The sequence below is a fragment of the Palaemon carinicauda genome, chromosome 5, assembly GCF_036898095.1.
Source record: "Palaemon carinicauda isolate YSFRI2023 chromosome 5, ASM3689809v2, whole genome shotgun sequence".
Taxonomy (NCBI): Eukaryota; Metazoa; Arthropoda; class Malacostraca; order Decapoda; family Palaemonidae; genus Palaemon; species Palaemon carinicauda.
In genome coordinates, this window is record NC_090729.1 from 124,627,975 (window position 1) to 124,654,226 (window position 26,252).

General features: G+C 36.6%; 1 protein-coding gene across 3 annotated transcripts in view; it reads right to left on the reverse strand.

Moving 5' to 3' along the window:
- Positions 1–1,727: 1,727 nt before the first annotated feature.
- Positions 1,728–26,252, reverse strand: part of LOC137641470 (uncharacterized) — a 76,803-nt gene continuing 52,278 nt past the window's right edge. For all 3 annotated transcript variants that reach the window (XM_068374059.1, XM_068374058.1, XM_068374057.1), the window contains exons 4-14: positions 24,571–24,684; positions 23,600–23,743; positions 18,293–18,414; positions 17,498–17,742; positions 16,963–17,121; positions 16,022–16,181; positions 15,486–15,719; positions 15,123–15,205; positions 14,671–14,884; positions 13,874–14,126; positions 1,728–4,708 (exon numbers count right to left, since the gene is read on the reverse strand). In XM_068374059.1, coding sequence (XP_068230160.1) covers positions 4,560–4,708; positions 13,874–14,126; positions 14,671–14,884; positions 15,123–15,205; positions 15,486–15,719; positions 16,022–16,181; positions 16,963–17,121; positions 17,498–17,742; positions 18,293–18,414; positions 23,600–23,743; positions 24,571–24,684 — 1,877 coding nt within the window. In that variant the 3' untranslated portion in view covers positions 1,728–4,559. The remainder of the gene's footprint in view (positions 4,709–13,873; positions 14,127–14,670; positions 14,885–15,122; positions 15,206–15,485; positions 15,720–16,021; positions 16,182–16,962; positions 17,122–17,497; positions 17,743–18,292; positions 18,415–23,599; positions 23,744–24,570; positions 24,685–26,252) is intronic.

A 26,252-nucleotide genomic window follows, 5' to 3' on the forward strand; every position in this document is an offset into this window, starting at 1 on the left:
ACAGGGAAAGTAGCCCAGTGAGGAAAGGAAACAAGGAAAAATAAACTATTTTAAGAACAGTAACAACATCAAGATAAACATTTCCTACATAAACTATAAAAAGCTTGAATAAAACAAGCGGAAGAGAAATAAGATAGAATAGTGTGTCCGAGTGTACCCTCAAGCAAGAGAACTCCAACCAGCAGACCTCATCCTAGTACCACATTCCATTGAAATCTTTATTAATTTTCTTGTATTCTACGAATGTTGATATTGGATTGTCAAGGAATTTTATATGCACGAAAGTCCTTGATGTTATCTGAATCTCATAAGGTTGTCAGGTCAGTCCATTGCTTCCCACATTTACTGTGTTGACATCAGTAAAGTAATCTTTTAAATTTCACAGCTCAATGAACATCATTCAAAGATTGGGACCACTGCTTTATCGATTTTCCCCTCACATCCTTGTGTTTTTTTTTTAACGTGGCTTTTGCAAGATTATGATATTATGTTACTTATTCCTTTGACCATTGCAATTTGAATTTGTGAATTATGGGACTGGTTACAAATTCTATTTTAGATCCTGTGTGTAATGTTTATCGGAAACAGGCTTCTAATATTACACAAAAGAAATGTAGTGAAAATTCTGTAAATAGTTTTTGTTTGATTATAACAAAGTAGTGATTCTTTGAAATTCTATAGGCCTAATTTTTAGAGATGAAGCTAAACCACTCTTCTATACTGCATAGACCATTCCAATATTGTACTACCTAATAAAATATTTTTTTTTATGTAGATCTTACCGTCATCGGAATATCAAGGTATTTACAGTAGGATGCATGACATTAACCCTTTCACTGCCATTAGTGATTTTGTCAAAGTTTGAAAAAGGGGAACATCTTTTAAAATCACCCAAATTATAGTAAGTTATTATTATGGGAAAGGCCTTGATGAGATCTTTTCATTAAATATCAACTATCTAGGGTTTGTCTGATCTTGAAAGATTTTTCTACATAAGTTTTTTTGAATTCACCACTGACAGTGAAAGGGTAAAAAAAACCGTAAGTTACCTGCTCTTAATACAGTATGCTTATAATCATATCAGTAATCGTATGAAGTTCCCACTAAAGGATATCATTTTAGAACGTGGACTATTTGTATCATAGTTTCAGAGGTACTGAATTTCAATCAATATTTTTACTTTTGTAGTCCCTAAAGTCAGGAAAATTTGTAATTTACTCAATTGAGAGGAGTTTGGTGGGTGCTGATCTTAGAATCCTCAGGAACTTTATTTTTTTTTTATTTTTTTTTTTCAAAACCTTCGTTCTTTCAATGGTAGTCATGCCCGTAATCAGTACATATGCCAAACTGGCAAACTACAGCCATATCTCATGATTACGTAAAAAGGAAATTCTAATTTAATAAAGACATTTAACAAATAAAAATTTCTTTTTTTCAATAATAATGCTGAGTTGTGGTAACCTGTTGGAAAGTTCCCTGCCTACCGATTTGGCGGACTGGAGTTCGAGTCACCCTAAGCACCATATATATATATATATATATATATATATATATATATATATATATATATATATATATATATATATTATATTATATTATATATGGTGAGGTCTGGAGTGAGAACACATTCGGGTACCTCATTGAAATGAAAAGTTCCAATGGTCATTGCAGTGAGAATGAAACTTGCACTAATATTTTTAAAATGGGTAAGAAAATCAGGCTCATGATTGTTGTTTTATTTTCTATTTACAGAAAAGGACTTACTGTACAACTCTTAATCATAGTACATTTACAATAAATACAGTATTTTTGTGATTCGCTATTCACAGTTAGCACTGTAAGGCATTTCTAACAAGAGTACATGAAGAAATGTAAGACAGGAATAGTAGCATATAATAGGTATTATAAAAGTAAAAAATATTGCTAAAATTTAACAAATTTTCGAACTTAATTGTACTTGTATGTAACAATGCAAATTATCAATTGTTAAATTGTTGTACTATTGCACGTAACTTCCATTTACTGGAGAAAAGATTTTCTATGTCACTTGGTTTAAGTAAGAGAAACTTCGTAAACAATACTTTCATTTAAGAGGTAACCGTACTTTTCACAAAATCACACCGAAGAGGTCGACATAAAGTCATATTAGGTCACATTTTCACATATGGTGATCATCACCACTTAACACTTAATTATGGCGTCAAAGTGTAATGACCGGGTTGTGAAAAGCCGAAACAAAATTATCAGAGTTTTCATCCCTACTTAAGAGCACACTTAACATATAATTTTATTTACAATATATAAAACTTTTCTAATATTTTTGTCATTTGAAAGTAGACAAGCACGTTTTAATTGCAGCCTGTATACCAGCATATTAATCTTGTAGTTAAAAAAAGAAAATTGTAAAACTATATATGTATATATATTTATATTTCTAAGGTACAGTACTAATTAAGATAGAAGTAACATACATTCAATCTTATTTTGCTCAAAAATAGTTCACACTACATATTTCTGGAGTACACTATATCACTGAATAAAATATCACTTCATATGGATTGCTGGATAATCAACGAGATGAATAAAGTTACTCAGTGGCCAGATAATTTGTTAACATATTCATGAATGAAGTATGAATATCACTTGTGAGACAGAATGACACGAATTCAGTCACAACCATACATTTTTACTTATGTCAAGTGGATAATTGATATTTAATTAAGATTCCTTAAAAATCTATTGATTCAAAACTCGTGCACAATAGCGGGATTTTAATCACTTTTATAGATAAAAACAATTCTAAGAATTGGAAAGCTCATATTTACATAAGAGCAGTATTCATTAGAAATTTATCACGAGAAATAGCATGAAAAGTTAACAATTTGACATTCTTAGGTAGACACCATTTTTAGTGATGTGCTGCAATATAAGGAACAATGTACATCTAACCTTGGAGAGAAGCTAAGTGATTAACAGATCGAGCCTCTGTTGGAGATAAATTGCGGTGCTGGTGCCTTTCCCTGGAAAAAAGAACCAGTAGATAAACCAGCCTGAAGATGCTGGTATCCAAAATTATGGAAAAAATTGTGTTGCACACCACATTTGAAATGTTTGATCAGTAAGTACTAAGCTTGATAACGAGTGGTTTCAAATGGGTTTTCTAAATATAGAAAGCCAGATCTTGAAATCCACTAATATTTACAAATTTATCGTAATATCACAATCAGGATACGCCAGTCCTAATGTCCTAACTCGGAATTTGAGTGCTTTTATTAAGACTAGTGACTGGCGGTAGGCAGGCTTTGGCGTCTGCCCATGGGTTTCTGGTAGGAGCCTGAGCATTACATGCTCTGACATCTGTCACTGAAAAGTCTAATTTATAACTAGCAAAATGACACACTATGAATGGCGACACAATATAGCCACTAGGGGAGGCACACCCTGAAAAATAATTTTATAAACAATAATCGGACGAAATAAAAAAACAAAGCACAGTTATCACAGCTGAGCCGTATTCTTTGGGAAGTAACAATAATTTTTTTTATAAGTGTATACTAAGTCAGCATAAATAAATTTATGCTAAAAAAGATCACAATTTTCAGGTGGTGTTCCTGATACAGAACAAAATGAGTTTATTTGCTTAGCAAACAAACGCTACACATATACAAGACCATCATTGTTAGTTGTTCACCAAAATACGTAGCCTTCTGCTTAGTTGTGCTAAAGTAGATCTTTTCCATATGCTTATGGCAAACAAAACAAGTTCATTTGTTACGGTATTTTAGATATAATGAATGAAAGACCAATGGATAACTCAAAGTTTTTTTTTTTAAACGCCCTCAAAATATTAGCATTTGACAACAACAACCACATGCCAATTATTATTATGTATCATAGTGTGTGCAGGATTTTGGAATGAGGAACAAAAGAAAATTTTAGTTGAAAACGCTTTCATAGTTATTGAATTAAAAGTACGTGTTAAACTCTTAATTACAATGTTCTGTCAACTATGAGTGTTATATAGGTTTGAGCACGTCTGACTTTAGCACATGCGAGGCATTTAATTTAAAAAAAAAAAGACTCCTTGTAAACCACCTTTATTAAAGGTGCTTTTACAAATTGATATGTTATTTTATCACACACTGCTTAAATTGCCTGTGAAATAGCAAGTAAAACCCTCTTTGTGTTTTATCTAAACCATTTTGGTTTTATAAAACTTTCTCTTTGGATTTTTCTTTATCATTACTATAGATCATTGTGTATTTATTATAATCTTTTTAATACAGTTTGCATGTCTATCATGTTGTAATTATTCAACAACTCGTACATTTTCTGTACATTTGTCAGTCAACGAAATCTGAGGTAGTCTTGAGGGTATTATACCTTCCATTCGCACTGTATACTACAGTGTCAAATATCAAGGAAAATTTTCATAATGCATTGATGGGAAGTAATCTTGTGTATGGAAATTTACAAGATTGTAGTACCATCAATGTAACCCTCATCCCTTCAGTATATTTAGTATCTTTGGAAGCACCATATCATTTTCTGTGCACCTTTTACACTTCGTCACTTGTGTTCTTCTTTTGTTGTTGTTTGTGGCGATGAATGAGGTAACAGATGAACATAAGCACAGTTCCTCCAAACAGACTAGTTACAGCAAACAATACTACATACTCGAACATTCCTGTAGCATCGACGATTGCCCCTGAAATTAAATGAGAAGAGACTGTTATCAATAAGCTTTATAGATTACTTATCCTATTAAATCAAGAATATCTTTCCTTAACAAACGAAACCCGAGTTAGTAGACTATAGACTCAGTGGCTTGATTAATATTACTCTGCTCAAATTGATAAGGTACCTTATAATGCATTGAGAGTAGAGAAATATTGGTATAGATATTTGACGTCTCCTTTATCTGTACTTGATCAGTGTTTTCAGCCATCTAAAGATTATTGTTATATTGTTTTTTAAAGTATCTGTTATGGTAACTTGACTTATGGTGTCTGAAGTGTGATTTTGAAATTGATTTATACTATTGTCTATTCCAAGTTTTAATTGCCTTACTAAAAAGTCCTTGTAATTTAGAGTAAGTATAGGACCAGTGAGTCCTATTCCCATGTAAAATAGATATCAAAGTTCGATGGATATATATTGAGAGGCTACATCAGATTTATTTATTGCCCAAGATAAGAGAAAACATGTAATGTTTTTGTAGTTACGTTGGAAATTAATTCTACTGTTTTTAGCATTACAGCACTTGTCTTATGAATAATTTTTATACATCTTAAATATAATACTCTCTATTGACATTTTTTGTACATACTAGACGGATTTTGAGCGAAGCGAAAAATCTATTTTTGGGTGAGATAGCCATGTCGTCCTGATGGAAGGTTCCTAATAGTAGCTTCCAAGGGATATATGAACTACAATGATATTCCCAGAGAATTTTCCTTTATGTCTCTAGAATTCTAACTCCTGGCGCGAATATCCTTAACATTCTCTTAAGGATATCGCATAAATCAGGGGACGTATATCTTGATACGACACATAGCGATCTTCACTCCGAATAGCGTTTTCGCTTCGAGAAGAGTGGCAATTTTGGAAGGTGAGCCGTTATCAAGGTTACCCTATTTCCCATACTACTATTGAGTGTCAAGATGGCGCCATATTCAAGATGGCGGTCATTCCTTGTAGCATTGAGCATGGTGCTACAGATATAGTAGTTTCGGGAGGGATTCTGCGAAGGCCTTACCTATGGAAAAGGAGGGTGGGTCCATCAGGACGACATGGCTATCTCACCCAAAGATAGTTTTCCGTTTTTTGGGCTCAAGCCATGTCGTCCTGATGGAAGTTTACCAGAGAATTACTAGAAAGTAATGTATCTGTGGATTTTCATCGATGCCTTAACCTTGGGACAATTTTTCTATTGTCATCTGGACCATTGAGACAAATGACGTTACCGTTATCCGTCATTACCACTAATCATAGACAATGTTAGTGCTTCCTGCTTCCTACAGGGAAGAGTCATACTAGACAGTAGAAAAGGGGCCTCAAGGTTAGCATATATTGTATGAACAAACATAAGTATCCACCAAATATACAAACGGTCTCATGGTTTGTATATATTGTCGGAACAATATCAGTGTCAACTATATCCATTGTTTGTAAGCATACAATGATATGAGGTTTACTTAAATAAGTAATTAAAAGAACTCTGGCATCTTTAATGTGCAAATTGCAGGGCGAGAAAAGACACAATTTCATTCTAATAGGTATTTATTTCTAATAAATGACTAAATGGTATAACGAGTGAAACGAATGCAACATGTTAATGGAATTATACGTGCAATGTATACAGAAATTATTTTTCCTTCCTTGAAAGGGAAGAAATGATGAGTGCCACTCTAAAACTGAAAAATTTTAATAAATTTTTCCTTAATAATTTCTGTAAATGTTGTATACTATCAACACTGTGTACTACGTACACACGGCACAAGTGTTATCTGTATAATTCCACACCTGAGATTTTGAACAGACTTAGTGTCACCATGGTGACACTCACTTAAAAGGTATCACACCGGAAGCGTCAACACCTTTTCACCCTAATTGATAGTCCCAATCAATTAACTGTTCATCGCAGTACTAGACGACAGGTTTTAATACACTACCTGCCACTACCACATAATGCTTCAGTTCATAGACTTGCTTAGCATAGTGTTTGTAGAACACTCTGGATGATTTCCATCCAGTATATGAGCGAAGACGCTGAAAGTCCATATACTGAAAAAAGTTCAGTGATGAAACAATTTTCCTTGGATCATGACCTGCGGGTGTATTGTCAGGATCTGCTCTGCGAATGAAGTAGGTGAACTTCGCCCTCAGTTGTTTTAGGGATAAGTTCGATCCAGAGGTTTCTCCTTTGAAGAGCTGTCCTCCCCTGAAGTCTGAAGTTCTACAAAAATAGACCTTTAGACACTCTACTGGACATAGAGAGACATCTTTCTTCAGAGGGCAGATTCTCCAGGGACCCCATCTTTTAGTGGGTAGCTCGTTCTTGGCGAGAAAGGTTGGATCAGGAAAGAGATTCAGTTCTCCCACTTCTGTGAACTGAATGTGGCCCTCATTTCTTGATAGGGCTACTATTTCACTAACTCTAGCCCCTGAGGCTATAGCGAACAGGAAAATAACCTTCTGGGTTAGATCCTTGAAAGAACAATCTTCATTGTTCATAGATGATGCATAATGTAAGACCTTGTCCAAAGACCATGAGATGGGCTTCAGAGGTGCTGCAGGCCTAAGCCTAGCGTATGCCTTCGGGATTTTATTAAAGATTTCATTCGTCAGATCCACTTGAAAGGCATTTAGAAGAGGTCTAGTCAAGGCTGACTTACACGTAGTTATTGTGTTAGCTGCCAGACCTTGATTATGAAGGTGGATAAAGAAGGACAGACCGAAGTTTATTGAAATTTCTTTCGGTCCTTTTGCTTTAACAAAAGCAACCCACTTTTTCCAAGATGACTCATATTGTTTTCTAGTTGACTCAGACTTGTATTCTTCTAGGAAGTCTATATTGCCTTCTGAGATCCCAAATCTTTTCTTAACCGCTAGGGCGAGAAAATCATGAAATGAAGGGTTTGGGCTCTCTGTGATGAATCGAAGGTAACTAACTTCTGAACCCTTTGAGATAGTGCTGGGTTCAGTACAAGGGTCAGCCTCAGCTTCAGTTCCCTCACTAGAGGGAACCAGTTGCTCTTGGACTATTTGGGAGCCACTAGAGCTGCCTTTCCTTGGAAGGATCTCCCAATTTTTCCGTCGAGGCATCCATGCGGATGATCTTCGATAGTCGATGTAGTTGCAAGGGCACGGTCCTCAATAGGCTTTTGGCCTTCGACCATGGGTTGAGAAGCGATCGAGGTAAGACCGATATCGGTCATTTTAGACCTCTTCGAGCGTTTGATGCGTATCTTCTCCAGACTCTTAACGCATCTTTCAGCTGTGCTCTTAGCACTGGGTCAGTTACTGCTGCGAACTGGAGAGAGTTCAGTACTCTTTCCTGTTAGCGTCTTGAAATCTTGACAGATTACCGTAGTCTCTTGACCGACCCTGCGATCTCCTTCTACATCCCTAAGGGAAAGGAGAGCCAGTGTGACCTCAGGTTCCAATGGTTTTTTTAGCCATTGAAACCTTTGAGCTGGAGAGAATCGAGACTTCTTGAAGCTGATTTTACATCCCTGATGTTTCAGGAACTGGATTACTTCTTTGGATGCTCGCAGACCAGCCGCTTCGGGTGCTGCCCGCACCAGCCTTTCGTTCAGGTACTTTGTTACCTGAACCGTTTCTAGGCATGGTTATTGCATGACTGCGTCCGCCAATTTCGTGAAGATACTTAGAACTGTGTTTAGTCCGAAGAGTATGGCTCTTAGGACATACTCTATCTTTTGCACCTTGAATCCTAGGTAGGAGGAGAGGGGGCGACTGACTAGAAGCTGCCAATAGGCACCTGTCAGGTGTATCAAGACTGTGAATGCCCCTTTTTGTAATAGGGTCCTTATGTGTAGAAGGATTAACATCCTGAACTTGCTGTTTCTTTTGAACTTGTTGAGTGGCAACAAGTCCAGAATGAGTTTTCTTGAGTCCTTCTTGGGAACACAAAACAGCCTTCCCTGGAATTCGATGGATTTTATTTTCCTTATCACCTGTATGCTCTAGAGCTATAGGGTATACTCTTCTAAAAAGGGGTTGGAGTGTTGGAAGAGTTGAGGAAATGATGGTGGAGGCATGTCTATTTTCCATCCTAGTCCAATCTTAATTAGGCCTTGGCCCCAAGGATCGAAGGTCCAGCGATCCTGTTGGAACCTCCCTCCTACCAGAAGCGTCTCTTTGCTTCGACTGATCAGAAGGTTTACCTCCTCGACCACCTGCCTGGGGCACCGCGGTCATAGAAACTGTGGGATGTTGTTGAACAGACCGAGGAAAAAGTCTAGACTTTTTCGTCTTCCTTTTAGGTTGGGGACCCATCTCCATGGAAGACTTCCTCTTTGAAGAGATGCCCCACTTCTGGAGAAGGTTCCTATTCTCCGTGGTGGCTTTCTCGATTACCTCTTTGACTACCTCGTTTGGAAAGAGGTCTTTATCCCAGATGTTGGAAGATATCAGCTTCCTGGGTTCATGTTTCACTGTTGCGGAAGCAAACACGAACTCCCTACAGGCTCTCCTAGCCTTCAGAAAGGCATATAGGTCTTTTACTAAGGTAGCCATATGCATTTTGGCCAAGACCATGAGCATATCTGAGGTACTTTGATGGGCTGAACACATCTCTATGCAGTTTTGTAGGGATAAGGAGGCTGTAAGTCTCTCCTTTGTCTCTTGTTCCTTGCACAAAAGAAACTCAGAAAGTTTAGGGAGATTCTCGCTAAACTGTCGTCCCTCGATGTCCGCGTCTAGTTTCCCTACTGAAAAGGTTAAGTGGACTTCCATCCAATCCCTCTCCTTCATGGTTAAGGCTAGTGACAGAGGCTTGCACTCTTCAAGTGCAGGACATGGTTTGCCTGCCTCCACTGCCTTGGCAACAGATTTAAATGCCTTCCACGTAAAGGGGAATGCTATTGAAGCAGGAGCAAGAAAGGTAGGGTGTCTCGTACTTAGTGCGAACACTTTCGACACCGAGTAACCCGCCTTTCTTAGGCTACTTGGCAAGATAGGCTGTGCCTTATCATGGTCGAGAACCATGACTTCCTTCGATTCCGTTTCTTTTTCTGACATTGGTTCATGCTTCAGTCGAATGAAGCAATCAGGGAAAGCGTTAAATCTTGGCCAAAACTGGATTTCGTCTAAAGGAACAGCTCCCATCTTCTCTGAGATGTAGAGTTTGCCGTCTAAAATCGGCATAAGCTCCGCTTACCTCCAGGGATTTGTTTTGGAGCATGTCGGAAGGTCTCTGGGTCGCTTGTATGACCCTCTAGAGGCGACGAGTGGAGCTTCACAGAGCTCTATCTTGAGTTTCGCTTCCTTTGTTTCGCCTTGTTTGCGAAAGTTTTCCATTAGACCCGTAAGATGGGCCAGTAACTGGCCCATTTTGTCTAATAGAGGGGTAGAAGGTGAAGACGTCGATTTTAACGGCTCCAGGGCCGGCACAGATGGAAGCAATTCCGACATGACATCGTCATCTTCTTCCAGGGGTGCCTTCCTGCCCTCCGTCCCGATTGCTATCTGACGCAGGGAGGTGCAAATCGCGCCTGGGGCACCACTATTTCACTACTTGCTTTCGGGAACAGTAAGCTACGCATCCTATCGTTAGGTAGGTATGGTTCCGGAGAGATCTTCTGGAACCCTCTTACCAATTTAAGTAGTTTCTTACGTGCCGCATCCCTAGACTCCATTGACTTGGGATTATCAAAACCCAGTATTGCAGGGATTCGGAAATAATATTGCAGGGGGCATGAAACCTGCATGCATTATGACCGTAAAAGTACTTACTCTTAATATTGCAGAAGACTGCAACACATTTCATCTGAGGTTCCTCCTGTAAAGAAAGGAAAGCAGAATGAGTATACAATTGTTTATCTCACCTGATAAGCAATATGTAATAGTCATCTTTTAATTATTATAGCTTAGGATAGTAAGCTAGAAAGGAATAGTGAGAGACACATACTTGTGTATCCCTTGCAAGCAATTGTTGTAACCTGCCCCCAGTATTAAATATAAAGAGTTTCCTCTATCAAGGCAACTCGAACGAAAGAGTTCTAACCCCTAGGAATAGAAAAAGTGTACGCTGCCACTGCCCCTTCAAATTATTTAATACTGTGGGGTAAGGATAAGTGATTTCCAATCAGAGTATTGAAGGAATTCTATTCTTTCAATATAGGTTCGGTCTCAGCAGAAGCCTGCACAAGGGTACCCAAGATATGTTAGAAATTAACTACTGTATAATAATACTATAGTTTTCTGTTTGCAGTATATACTATATTGCAACCTACTGGCTACTGTATAATTATATACTGTAGCTCAGCCAGTGTACTGCCGGTATGGCTAGCATCTGGCGGCACGGTCCAGCCGGCATGACGCCGACTGGGCTAGGAAATAGAAAAGACACATATTTGTGTATTCTACCCAGCCCATTTGCTGTGACCTTCCCTTCCAATATTAAAACCATAGAGTTTCCTGATCACGGAAGCTCAAAGATAAAGGTTCTAACCTTTAAGGAAAGAAAATGTACTGCCACTGGCCCTTCTAAATTATTTATTATTGTAAGGTAAAATGTAAACTGATTTCTAATCAGAGTATTGAAGAAATTCTATTCTTTCAATATAATATTGGTCTCAGCAAACACCTGGGCAAGGATACCCAAGATATGTTGGAGTATAACTACTAGTATAATATATACAATAGTTTTCTATCTGCAGTATATACTATACTGCAAATATACTGACTACTGTATGAACATATACTGTAATTCAGCCGGCATATAGCTGGCATAGCTAGTCCCTGCCGGCACAGTACGGCCAGCATACTAGCTGATACAGAGAGAGAAAGCATGAAGTGAAGGACTGCCTTATTACTGTGTATGTATTTACTAAATAAGGATGTAAATATATAATTTACTGCCTTCACCAGAAAGAAGGTTCAAATGGAAGGGGAGAATGCATCATTCAGGCTTCCATCCAACCACAAGTACAATCGCTGGCATAGTACAGCCGGTACATGGCCAGCAGGCTAGTACCCGGCAGCACTGGTACAGTCGGCATGCCGCCGGCTGAGTCAGTACCTATCGGCGCCTGCCGGGTTAGTACCCCGGCAACAGGACTTGTGGCTGGCAGTCCAAGGGAAGACTGAAGAACCTTGGTGACAGAAGAGACTTCCCTCCAACAGCCATCATGGCTGCCGGCAGCTACATCATGGCTGCCGGCAGCTACATCATGGCCGCCGGCAGTCGTCATGGCTGCCGGCAGCCGGCATATCCGCCGGAAGCCATCAAGGCCGCCGGCAGCTGTCATGGCTGCCGGCACCCGTCATGGCTACCGGCAGCCGGCATGGCTGCCGGCACCCGTCATGGCCACCGGCAGCCGGCATGGCCGCCGACAGCTATCATGGCCGCCGGCAACCAGAAAACAGCTGCTATGTAGGAGCCCGGCCGGCACCGCAACCCGCCGGCAATCGGTGAGAATTCAGGACGACGGCCCAAAGAGTTGCAATGTCTAGGCCATCACTAAAGGACAGAGGGGGGAGGGAAAAGGGTCCTGTATGAGGTTGCCGGTCCTACCATACCCATCCTAGGCGGCAGGAGAATATCTATTCTCCAGCCTAGGGTCTGCCAATACAGTTAAGGGGACGGCGGCAGTGCCGCCTCCTCTCACCAAGGGAGAAACAGAGTTCCAGTGCCGGCGCCATCCTAGACGGCAGAAGAATGTCTATTCTTCAGCCTAGGGTCTGCGAGCACAGGACTAGTCTTCTAGACCGCAGGGAGAAGGTGGCGGTAACATATAACCACTTCAAGTGCGGCCTAGGGAGGTCTAGCCTCCTATGCCAGCAGCCTAGTCCAGCAGGGGAATAACTACAGCTGCCGGGAAAGACCATATACTCTGAGGTTCTGACCGAAACCCAAAGCCTGCTATCTGCCGGCCAAGGGAAGAGACAGAAAACACTAGTCCAGTCAAACCTGAGTGTCTGCTCGAAGGTAAGACTAACTAGTGTTGTAGCCTAAGGCTACACTCAGAGGGAAGGAGGGATTACCCTTAAATCTCCACTGGAGACGAGTATCGGTTTATATAATAATTCTAGGAGATATCTATCTCCGCCTGAATTGATAAAACGATACACGAGGGTAAACGAGGAAATGTCAGAAAGTATACTACATCGCCTTGGTTAGGTTACCTAGGCAAGACGAGATCTCGGTTACCTAAATCACCGAAACTGTAACATACACGATCGACACAGAAAGAGGAAAATTATGCATACCATAAATATCTTTACAAGTATAATTATGCCTAAATAGCTTTCATAATTAATTGATGCTATTTCAACCGGGAAAATCGTTCTACTAACTAAATAACACATGCCTAATGAACAACAGCGCCCATAGCGAAACAGGAGCTAAGATATATACATTGTAAAGAATCAATACTCAACTTTCCAGAGGCGAAAGAAGCTGGAGATTGCATAATAATCCTCGCAGAATTGATCGAAAAAGTTAGATCAACAGGGAACACCACTGTGCGAATTCGCTACAAAATTAGGAATGACCGCCATCTTGATATTCAATAGTAGTATGGGAAATAGGGTAACCTTGATAACGGCTCCCCTTCCAAAAGTGCTACTCTTCCCCCTCGAAGTGAAAACGCTATTCGGGATGAAGATCGCTATGTGTCGTATCAAGATATACATCCCCTGATTTATGCGATATCCTTAGAGAATGCTAAGGATATTCGCGCCAGGAGTTAGAATTCTGGAGACCTAAAGGTAAATTCTCTGGGAATATCACTGTAGTTCATATATCCCTTGGAAGCTACTATTAGGAACCTTCCATCAGGACGACATGGCTTGAGCCCAAAAAATGTAATACCCTCTAAGGACATTTTTGCTTTACTCAATGATTTTCTGATCCTATTGCTAAAATTTGCATGAAACTTGCAGGTAGGCCTGGGCCTTTAATATTGGGTCTGTGTAACTTGTATGAAGGGCCCTAGGCATATACATGCTCATATTTGTACAATACAAGATGTCTTTATTTGTTGTAAGCATGAAAAATTGAATGAAATGTCTTGCTATTTGTCTTTTGCCTTGAACTGTCCTCTTATCAATTCGTGTAGTTAAGATAAGAGAGACTTATTCCTTACTTTGTTGATATATTTATGATTTTTATGTTACTCACCTGCTATGGGAGCACCGAGTAGAGCTCCAACGCCACCAAGGAAAAGAATATGGCCAAAAACTAGGACCAGCTTGTCTCTTCCAAAGACCTCCGATGGTGCCATAGCGATCAAAATATTCTGTGAGCCATATAACAGTCCAAACGAACCAGACACGGCAAGAAGTCCTGGCATATTACTAACAAACAAGTGGCCCACTAAAACGAAGCAGCAAAGAAGCTGTGCTAATCCGTAAGTAAAGATTGGATCGATGAACTGGAAAAGATGAAAGTTGATATAAATCAGATATGCACCAGTATCAAGGATTTTCATATAAGCACATATAGACTTTGTGTACATACTTTCATGTAAAATTGAAGTAAGGGGAATTTCTCACATTCTTATTGACAAAGTAAGCATTATTTTTCTTATATATTGCCGTCATGCTATCATGTATAACATGATCGAGTGGCCGTATCCCATGTAGATGCCCTCCCACTGAATTTAATTGATAACTCATCGTCAGGATTATAAAAGGAAAATCTTATGATGTTCTTCAATATAACTGGTAAAAGTAACCTAAAATGGAAGTTGAAAAGAAAATAAAACATCGGGGTTCTTAGAGAACTTTTCAGAAGAGTATAGTGCATTTTTATTACAATAGAGTTATTCATATTTGTTATTCAGAAAGTTAATCATCAATTTTATCTGCAGTCATGCTGCATATCATACCATGGATCCTGATGGATACTTGTAATATCTCTTGAGCATACATAAATTTCCTTAATTGAGTATAGAGTTACAGTGCACTTAAACTCACCTTTAATGACATAAGGAACCCAGTGCCAACTCGTCCTATAGCATCACCAATACCAATGCCAGATAAAGCTACGGTGTAATGTTCCCCAACTCCCAAATAATTTGTGAAGTCCTTGTATATAATGTGGATGGTGAGTGTTCCCAGCATACAAAGGCACACAGAAAAATCCATGAGCCAAAAGCGGGGATCCAACAGAGGATGATCTGCAGAATTTCTGTTAAATTGGATAGATGTTGATTAGTGATTTGTTGCTTTGATTGGAATAAGATTGTATAGTTCAAGAGAAAATGGATGTTATATAGAAAAGCGTATGGATTGCCTTTAGTAGAATGAAGTAGATTTATTTGATTTGATTTAGAATTTTGTTCCAAATTGTTCATTTTCTTGGAATATTCTTGAACTATATATAGTGTTTTCAGTTGAGTTATTTTAATCTACTTTATTTGACTTACTTGTTAAATGTAGCCACCATTAGCTGGGTGCGGAGTTTCATTTTCTCAAAGAGTTTGGTACATGTTGACCTCTGCTCTTGATGCTGAAAATATGACAGTCGACTTAATCTTACATACTAAAAAAAAATGAGACCGAATTTAAGAAACTATTTACTTTATTATGTACTTTTTCACTGATAAACAACGGTTTAACAGGTTTAATAGTTTGTGGTATTGTCGGGAAGAATTTCAGTTTATATATTTCATTGTAACTTGAGATGTGCTTTAAGCATTTCGGAAGCTTAATGTGCTTTGGAAGTAATATAGCCATTTCCTTGTTTTAATCTTATTCACACTAAATATATTTGGACATATCAGTTATACCTCCTGATGGGCAGTGCTGGTCCCTGGTTCCTCATGGTCATCAGTACAACAGCTGAGGTCACAGTCTTCCTCACGAATAAGAAAAACTGCCCTTGGGACACCAGATGGACCATACTCGGCTCCAAAAGGCTTCTCCATTTCCATGTCATGAGGCAGTTGGTGTTGGTTCAGTTCCATTTGGGAAGCCTTTATGCAGAAGCTTGCTGGGTTGGAAGCTAAGCCACTCATTCCAGCCTGAAGATGTCAATAATTGATTTTGGCTTTATTCTTACACAGTAAAAAATGAAGAATGAAATTTTCAGGAAACCAAAGAGCTGAGTAATATTTCCATGTACAGTATTTGGAAGCATACATTTGTATCATATGACATAGCATAAACTTTCATAAGAATTCTGATTTGTTAATAAGACATTGCGATCCGCCGTGAAGTGGGAAAACTTAATGCTAAAAATTCTTATTGCTTAGTATGTGATTTTTTTTTATATATATGTAATATTACTAGTATAGCAGAATAACGATTAGTGCTGTCTGCTCACCTGAGACCCCTTACGAGAGCAAAAGCTTTGATTGTTTGATCGTATACCAAATTCCGGTTGATAAGAGTCCCTCTGATGGAAGCTGTACTGATTAGGATGCAAGTCATACTGAGATAGACCAGCATGTGACCCTCGAATACTGAAGCTGAAGGCATTTGACCTGAAAAGGAAAAAAAATGTCAAACATTACAATGGGTTTGTTTCCACAAATTCTAAACATTTTATTTTTTTGGGGGGAGGGGGGGGGATTGTATTGAAGGTCGTTAATCAGTAACCTAATTTTCCCTTTTTGAAATGGGAAAACGTTCGTAGTAAAGAATGCTATTACCATGTGGCTATATATATATATATATATATATATATATATATATATATATATATACAGTATATATATATATATATAACATATGTATATAAAATATAATACTTTATATATGTACATATATATTGAATATGTATAAAATATGATATATTTAAGTATATGTATAAATATATATATATATATATATATATATATATATATATATATATATATATATATATATATGTGTGTGTGTGTGTATATATCCAGTGTGTACATATGTTTGTATGTGTTTTTATGTTGAACAGGCTGATGATTCTTTTTACAGTATATATATGACAGATCTATTTTAACGTCGTAACTGATCTCCAGATATTTTATAGCTTTTATTTATTACTTCTTATATAAATTGGTAGTTTATTTATTTTCTTGTTTCCTTTCCTCACTCGGCTGTTTTCCCTTTTGGAGCCCTTGGGCTTGTAACATCCTGCTTTCCAACTAGGGATGTAGCTTATTTAATAATAATGATAATAATAAAATACTTTATATGTGTGCACAAATTTTGTAAAATGATATTTTATTATATATTGAGTCGCGAAAAAAAAAATTAACATAAACTTTATAGGAAAGAATACCTTACCTGATACCAAAATGAGACCCCCTAGAGCAAAAGCTGTGTTGATTGGATTTAAGGCCAAGTTCATTGTGACCTCTGTACTGAGCTTTAGGGTCTGAGAGACTCAGCAGAGAGTGGGAGAGATAACTAGCCCCCATTGACATGTTCAAGCTGGAGAATGATCTGTTCAAAAGACAAAATCAGGATTAGACATATGGGAGTCATATGAATCTCAGTTAGTTTTTATTTTGATTAAAGAGCTCATTCAAGTTTTTTAATAAATGTATTTCATGATCAAAGGCTGAAATTTCCATCTTTCTTTTCCAAAAAACAAATACTTAGCAAGTAATAATAATAATTGCTTTTCCAACTGAGGTTGTAGCTTAGCAAGTAATAATAATAATTTGATTTTCCTACTAGGGTTGTAGCTTAGCAAGTAATAATAATAATTGCTTTTCCAACTGAGGTTGTAGCTTATCAAGTAGTAATAATAATTGCTTTTCCAGCTAGGGTTGTAGCTTTGCAAGTAATAATAATAATAATAGAATGAGATACATACCTGTCATTCACGGTTTTTTCTAGAAGTGCCCTACTTCTGGATGGTGGCAGACCCTTATTCAGAGTAATAACAGAGCCTGGCTGAGTTTTCATTTGTTGTTGAAGTGTTTCAGGTTCCTCCTCTATCTCTAGATGGATTGGGAATACCAGAGCACCAAGAATGGCGATTTGTAAACTAAGTCCAGCATTAAATATAAAGGATCCTCGCCATCCGTATTCGATGACTGTATATTCGGTTAATGAACTCTGTTAAGGAAAAAAAATAAGATTGTTATATTTTGATATTTCATATAAAATGCTAAGTCAAATCTGTAATTTTATAAGATGCAAGTTTTGAATGAATAATCATCCACTCCTCATACGCCTATTGACGCAATATTAATTTTAAGATGTAATAATAAGTCAGAAGTTCTTTGAAGACTAAACTTGTACTCTCACCAAGTATTCATCAGTTTACATTACCGAAAATACCGAAGTTGTAATGAGCTATAAGTAGATATGAGAAAGAAGTTGTCATGTACTACAGGATATAAATGAGAGAAGGTATCTTGGTAAGGAACCTTTTAAGGCAAAGTCGATAATAAAGATTGTGAAAAGAAATTTGGGTTTCCAGCACAAGCAAGTGCAAGACAATGTTAGAAATATGCTGTTGAAGAGAATTTGGTGAAGGTAAAGTAAATAGAGATAAAGTTGAACGGTATACCATCTGGACAGCAACCAAATTGTAAAATTTTCTAAATAAAAGTCTGATATTTACAGAAAATAAGGCTTATTCGTCTATCATAGATATACTTACCAGAAAGAACATTCCGATTCCAATCCCGATCATGGCAGCCGATGTTGCAATGGACTGCTTTTTGTCAAAATACTGAGCCAGGGCAATTATCTGGCCAGAGTAGCAGAAGTTCATTCCACAAGCTGGAATGAACAGAAAAAAAAATACTCTCAAATACTGTCTCGGGAGGTATTTTTGGAGCAGAAGTTCAGTTAGGGGGATGAGAGGACCTTATGAATGAGAAGAGAAAATAGAAGCGTGGTTTTGTATAAAGAAAAGGATCATGTTGTTGTTTTTATTTGCTTATATGCTTGCTTTTGTATTTAAAATTTTAAGAGTATTTTGCATGTCAAGCAATGATTAAGTATATTACTGCATATTTTGTAATTCGATGCTAACCTTCTTTCTTTGTTTTCTTACAGTACTGCCACGAAGTTATTTGTTGCATTTGGGGGCCCTTTCTGCTATTAGGTAAGTGTAAAGTGAGCATGAAATATTCAAATAGTAATAGACTAATAGATTATCTATATTTTTCTGTGTGTGTGTTTAGGTGGATGCAAGTCAGAGATTATTCATTACAAATGAATGTCCTTCCATTTTGTATTGGAGTTTCAGTTCCTGTCATTGTCATCTTAACAATGAAGGATCATACATGCATTGCGTGAGTAGAATAGTCATTGATACAATATGAAATAATGTGATTGATATCACATTCTATAACCTAGGCATTTGTGTCAACTATTTTTGTTAGAATTACTTTCCTGTACTCCTTTATTTTTATTGGCTTTAATTGTCTCAGAATCCAATATATAACAGTTGTGTCAGATTTGTGTAAATGACAAAAACGATGGCAAGTGTGCTAACAGGCGAAAAATGTATTTTGTAATGACCTTATATTCCTTACCAGTTGATTCTGATAAAATTTCATTAACAGAAATGAGTCAAGACTTATCAATATTAATTTCAATGCTGTCTTTAACCTCAATTTTGAGTGTTGGAAGCTATATACTTGATATCCTTTACTGACTTTCAAGTGACTGGTAATGGAAAGTCGTCAACAATTGTGTTCCAGAGAGTTAAAATATATTTCATGTGGTCTGCAATGCAGTATTTTGAGACCTCTGTTGTGTAAAACTAAAATGTTGGTGGTATCATATTTGAAATTGCTCGTGTATTTTGATCGTCTAGCAACAAAAATCTTGTGGATGTTCGCTCTCAGATCATTGCTGTTTTATGTATTTTTTTCCAAAAGGCCTGTTAGCTTTTAACCTAATGTAGAGCAGTAAGTAGGTGATGTAATTTTGTTTTAAATATCCATATATTGCTTAAAGAAGAGGCTGTTACCTTAAGTTGATGTCTGGAATTGATCAATAGGTTTTGAGGTAGAAATCCAGTAAAAGCAAGACTTTTAACAAATTACAAAATCAAGCTTCTACACTTCATGTATGGCGATAACATGTACTTAATGACAACGATGTCCTAACTTCTGGCTGATTACATGAATTGGACATTTTGCTTGACTGTTACCTTGACTTTCGAAAATTTAATCATTCCCAGCTTTTTGCATAACAATTAATCCCTGCAAGTTTCATTACTCTACGATTAAAATTGGGGCCTGGAAGCGGTTCACAAACAAACACACACAAACAGGGGCGAAAACATAACCTCCTTCCAACTTACTTGCCGGAGGTAATAAATGTAAATATTTAAGCATAACTAGTCCATGGCGTACTTTTAAAAAGGTTTAATTTTCACGGTATTTGATGAAAAAATACAATGCTGGTGTTAGACGAGAAATGGTTGTCATAGTTTCATGTTTACAGAGAGAATGCTATCAGTAGCAATCTTCACACCTAAGTCTTACTATCGTAGGAATAATTTTCTTTCAGAACAGCTGAAACATCCAAGGGCATTAGGCTAAAAGTTAAGCTCACATTGTATTAGCACGGGCTCTTATTTGGAAATTCGACTCCCATATTTGGGACATTATATCTCGATTGTTAGTGTGTACTATTTGATTTAAAGAACATCAGCGTGTGTGTTGTGTTGAAATGCCACTATGTCACTCTGCACATTACCAGACCGTTATTATTATTATTATTATTATTATTATTATTATTATTATTATTATTATTATATTTATATCGGTTAATTTTCTTTTGTGTTGCCACATGTAAACATTAGGTAATTGATAACATATTTATCTTGTTTTTATTATAGATTGTTCATTACAGTGTAGAATGATAACAATGAGGAAATTACTGAGAACAGTTGCTTTCTGTGAAGCATTGGACGGTTTTGTAATAGAATCAGAATTTCAGAGATATATTTCATCATTAATAGTATACGTAATGTAAATATTCAAATATTTACAATTAAGTAATTTTCAGTCGGCTGATGCGAGAAAAGATCAACATTAGAGGTTCCAGTGACAGTTATGTAATTCAACAAAATATATTGAATTTTAAATCTTAAAATATTTCATTATCAAAACTAGATTGTAAAAATCTAAAATCAAAAGTAAGCATCCAAGCAATTTTTTATTTGTGTGGGACATTGTATAATGTGAAAAGGATAGAAAGGAAAATTATTCTTCAAAATTAAGTGAAAAAATTAGAAACTTGAGCCTTTAGATTTCAAAAGAATACGAGGTTAGAAAAGTGGTCAAGTAGGAGTTGTAGAGAAGTTGTAGTGTAGGGGGTAATGGAAAATTAAATATAGTAGGAAACATAAAACAGATAGGAATAATGAGACTAGGAATTCAGAGCGGAGAGCAATGGAAATCGTTGCATTCTCCTGAGATGCGACACACTGCATCATATGGGCAATGGACATTTTAATTCAACCCCTTCACTAACAAAAGATCAAAACTAAAAGAAAATCATCATAAGACTTATATTATTAAGGTACATTGTAAAGTACCAGGTGCAAACACCCATTGCTTGGAAAATGTAAGGTGACTTGGTCATTACATTGTAGAAGTTGAATTATAATTTATATTAGCAATTTCAGTAAAACACTAAATACACAAGGAAATATATAAAATAGAATTTGCAATTATTTGGAAGATTAGATATTATCTGATAAGTTTAATTCTTAAAGTAAAACTAATACATCCCACTTCAAAGACAATTTCATTATAGATTATCAACTCCTCCTCACAGGAGTTTCCTTATAATATGAATTCAAAAGATTCTGTCTTTTGGTTAATTGATTCTTAAGAAACCCATTCAGGAGAGGGACACAGGAAATGTATTTTTTAGAGGAGAAATGCAAAGATGTTTAACTGTGAGTATATGATAAGAAAATACTTAAGTGCTTGACATACTTGAAACACAGACTTGGTCCCTGAAGTGTTATACTACCTAAACAGTTCTGTATTTCTCTAACTTCCTGTGAAGTGTATATGGTTATGATACATTTGCTAATGCCATCAAAAAAACATTTGGGGCAAAGGTTTGTTCTTGGAAACAAAAGTAGAGCATCCTAAGTAAAATCATATCTAACAGCAAAATTAGACATTATGTAAAAGAAATATTTAAACTTTGATTCTGTTTTGTATCCTAAAAGTATTAGTATTTCTTCACTAAATTTTGTTTTATATATAATAGAGTAAAAGTACAGAGGCATTTATAATGCAGCTGCTCCTCTTCTCAAAGAAATATTCCAAGTATACAGAATCTCCCAATTGGTAGTCAAAGGACAACTAGAAACTTTTCTAAATTTGTTTAGACATTATAGACGTTTCCCTGGCATGTTGTCTTACCAGTTTTTATACGTTCTAGTGTGAAGAAAGGGAATGCTTTACATGTATATTTACAGTACATATAAATACAAAAATTAGGCTTCAAAACATGTTTATAAATAATAATACAATATAATTATACTAACTGGGTAAAACTGTCAAAATTTAGAAAGTACCAACTTCCATTTTATTGAATCAAAACTTTCTGCTAATTACAGTATATTTCTTAAGAAAATACTGTCTTCTGTAGTTGACAGAGTTCCACTAGGCACTGTATTGCATACCAAAAGAAACATAAAATTTTGAGTTTCTCTCTTGTAAGCAAGCCATGCAAAAATAAGATCTCCATATCTGTATATCAACTTAGGCCAGCCATTCCTTAAGAAAAAGGATAAGCATAAGAACCATTCGGATGCATTTTATGGCCAAAATACAAATGGATGTGCAAATGCAATAAAAATTTTAGTATTTCCAGCTAATATTGCACCAGCCTTTAATTTTTTGGTAGTTCAGATTGTGGCTTTTAGAATTTATGGAGAATACCTGGTAGACACTCTGGGAGTCTGTTGTATCAGAAGCAGCACTAAAGGCAGCAAGCACTTAAGTTCCTACCTCTTTCTTGTGAAGAAATGTTGGGAATGTTAACTATTTAGCAACAATTAAATAAAGTGGAATATGGAAGAAGAAAGCATGCTCTGAGCTTGGAGAAAATCATTGGAAAAGTATTTAGAACTTATGAAAGGCTGTAAGAGATAATGAATTCATTATACATACCATATTGACATTATAACAACATTGTCAGAGAAACTGAAATATTACAAACACCAAATTTCATTTTGTACAAACAAGAATCTCCAATCAGAAAACTTGTTTGGGAAGATTTTGGAAGACTTTAATGATATCCTGCTTCCCAAAAATGCCTACGCAATTATACGCACCTGATATCTGCACCAACATCTCTCCCTTTCTCCTAAAAGTGATCATTAACCCCCGAAGAGGAAATCATCAACATCCTCACATCAAGATCATCATCATCATCATCATCATCCCATCATCATCATCATCATCATCATCTCACCCTCATCATCATCATCTGTCCCAACAAGTGAGCGATGTTTGACGGGGAATTTGGATTTTTTCGTTAACCTCGTCTTGCTACTTAAGTCTTCTGCCTCCATCTGCAAGCGGTCTCCAGCCACCCCTGGGTGCAGTGCTGTAAACAATTATAAAAAAAATGGGGGGGGAAAGGTGGTGGTGTGCAGGTGAGCGACAGCTGCTGTGCAGAAGACCTGGGTAGTGCTAGATGTGACCTGCAACACCCACCAGCTGTCAGCCTGCCAGGGATACTCCTAAGCCATCATCGAATTTTAGCCTGAAATAAAGACTTGACGTGGACAAGCATAAGGAACGTTTCCACAAGGTTAGGATGTAAAGGAGGGTTTCAATACTTCTATGAGACAGTTAATCATTCCTATTCCACATGTATAAGACAAATGTGGCAAAATAAATTAATTAGCGAGGAAAACAGCATATAGGGGCTGACATGGTGTCAAAATTATTGACCCTGCCATATGATCACTCACCTACTATAACACCATAGGTCAGGAAGAGTAGCTCCAAGGAGTTGGTAAAAGCCGAGATGATGTAACCTATTGACGTTACCACAGAACCAAACATCAGAGATGCTCGACATCCGTATCGTTGAATGAAGGCTGAGCTGACTGGGCCTGCAAAATATGTCATTTGTTAAAAAATTATCAAAAAAGTATTTTGAATTTGGATATGCTGTGGCAGATATCTGTAACAGATAACATTCAGCTAGTATCTTACTCATGGCTGTATATTGGTGAACAGGAACTAACCTTTTCAGTAAAATGAATTTGTGGTATCATACTTGAAAATATTTTGGGAATAATGTTCTAAAGATTATATCCTTTACAACGTGTAATAGTTTTGGAATACATTAGTAGCAATCATTAGGCTAGTATATTTGTCCAAATGTAAGTCCAGGGTGAGACTATCAGGCACTTCATAATCAGTTTGAAATCATTGGGCCCAAGAGTACTTATCGTGAAACTGTGAGTATGTGATATTTTATTTAATGGGTTATACGATTCTCTTTATCGCGAACAAACGAAATCACAAAGTAAGAACCCGCGAATAGGGAGAGCTGACTGTACTATATATAGTAAGGCCTTGTGTTACCTCTAAGTTTATTTTTACCTTTCTTGGAGTTTAGAAAACTTGATAATTAAATTCATACTTAATTCTCTTATTTCATGTTTGTTACAAAACCTTTTTTATGCAAAATTACTCCAGAAAACTGGAGTGTATGGCTCACGATGCAAGACTCGATGTTTATATATATATATATATATATATATATATATATATATATATATATATATGTATGCATATATATATATATATATATATATATATATATATATATATATATAGTGTGTTATTTAAGCAACTGTTTGTGTATATGTGTCAAAACTGATATATAAGTTGATAAATTAAGATTAAATGGGAAAATCCTTGATTTTCTTACCTCCAAGCATGAAGAAGGCATTGACCAAAGATCCAACCCATGCAGTGTATGAACGGGACTGTTCATATTCATCAAGCATTTGAACGTAATATAATCCAGTGGTGTATAATAGACCTGTGGTTAAAAATAGTAATTATAAAAATGAACGGCTCTATGTGACTTTCTTTTATTAGATAGTCATTAAAAATGCTTAATATGTTATTCTATACACGCATCATAAGATTATGCAAACAAAATGTTATAAGAATGATAACAGATATTGCCAAACATGATATCAACTATTTAGGGGTCCCAGTCTAAAATTTTAGTTGAGGAGAACTTTGTTAGAAGCTTCAAAGAATCCAACCTAAATGAATCTAGAGCTGACTTGCAAGTAGACTTCAACTGGGAGAAGATCAAGATGAAATTCAATGTGCTGGGACACCTGGATTCAAAAGTTAACACAAATTTTCTTAAGGGATGATTGAGACATTGATAGTTAGAAGGCATGGTCTGGAATTCTAGAACTTTACAACTGTTTCATTTGGTCCCTGACATAATGATCACTATGGACCATGGAGCAAAGTATATAAGTTCCCATTTCTATTCTGTTAATCAAACTGATCGAAAGGATAACTTAATCAGACAGAGAATTCTTTGATAAGTTGATTGATTCACTAACCCCATGATAACATAAGATACCGTCAACTCGTAAGGATACCATTTACAAGGTGTACGAGGGCAATTATATTTATGACATTTCCCAAGAAAGGAGAAATTGAACATTCCTTTTAAGAAGAATTATGGAAACCAGAACAGTCAACAAAGTGGAGGCTGGAATTAAAAGATGCCACATAGAATAAGAGTCTGCCTTAGTGGACCAACTGGTTTTAGTGTCATAACTTTGTGTGAACTGTAGATAAATTTATTTCATATACATAAAGGAATTTTCACACTAAATTTGTTTATAAAGAAAACAAGCCAGTCATTAAGGAAAAGGAAAAGTTCAGTTTGCGTAAACAATGATAACGATATTAATATTAAACATTATGTTACACACAGCCGTTCCTACATCACCTTGGGTCCATCGTCCATTTTAATGTTCAATGTCAACTGCCTTGCAATATGTGTCGATATATCCTTGCCCGGTTGTGTTTTTTTCTCTCCTTGTTTGGCATGAATCCTATCTTTTGTTTATCTCTTTCCTTCATATATTAACTCGAGTCCCTGTCTGCCACCTCTCCGTTGGCCACTTGCACCAAAAACAGGTTTTTTTTTTACCCTATGATTTTTTGAGAATTAAAGTCTCTAATCAAACAGCTTAAGTAAACCTTGCTCCACCCAGGACCCATACAGTTACTGGCTTCACCCAAGTAATTTAAGTCTTGCCCGCGATGGGTTTCTAAAGTTGAGTGTTACGAATCATTGGCCCCTACTTTGACAAAAGCTTGTGCATCTAATAAGGGGAGTCGGATCAACAGTCCATTCACACATTTCCATATTAACATATAAAAACAATCAAACCCTTTTATCATCCCTTGACACAAATCCTGCTCTGTGTCTAGCCTATCCTATTGTGTGACTCTCCTCTCCTCACGTCTTGTCATGTTCAGTAATATATTTACTCCCAGGTACTTGAAAGAATCAACCACTTCCATTCTCCCATCATCTATACAAACATTCATTTCCTGGTGTCTATTTAT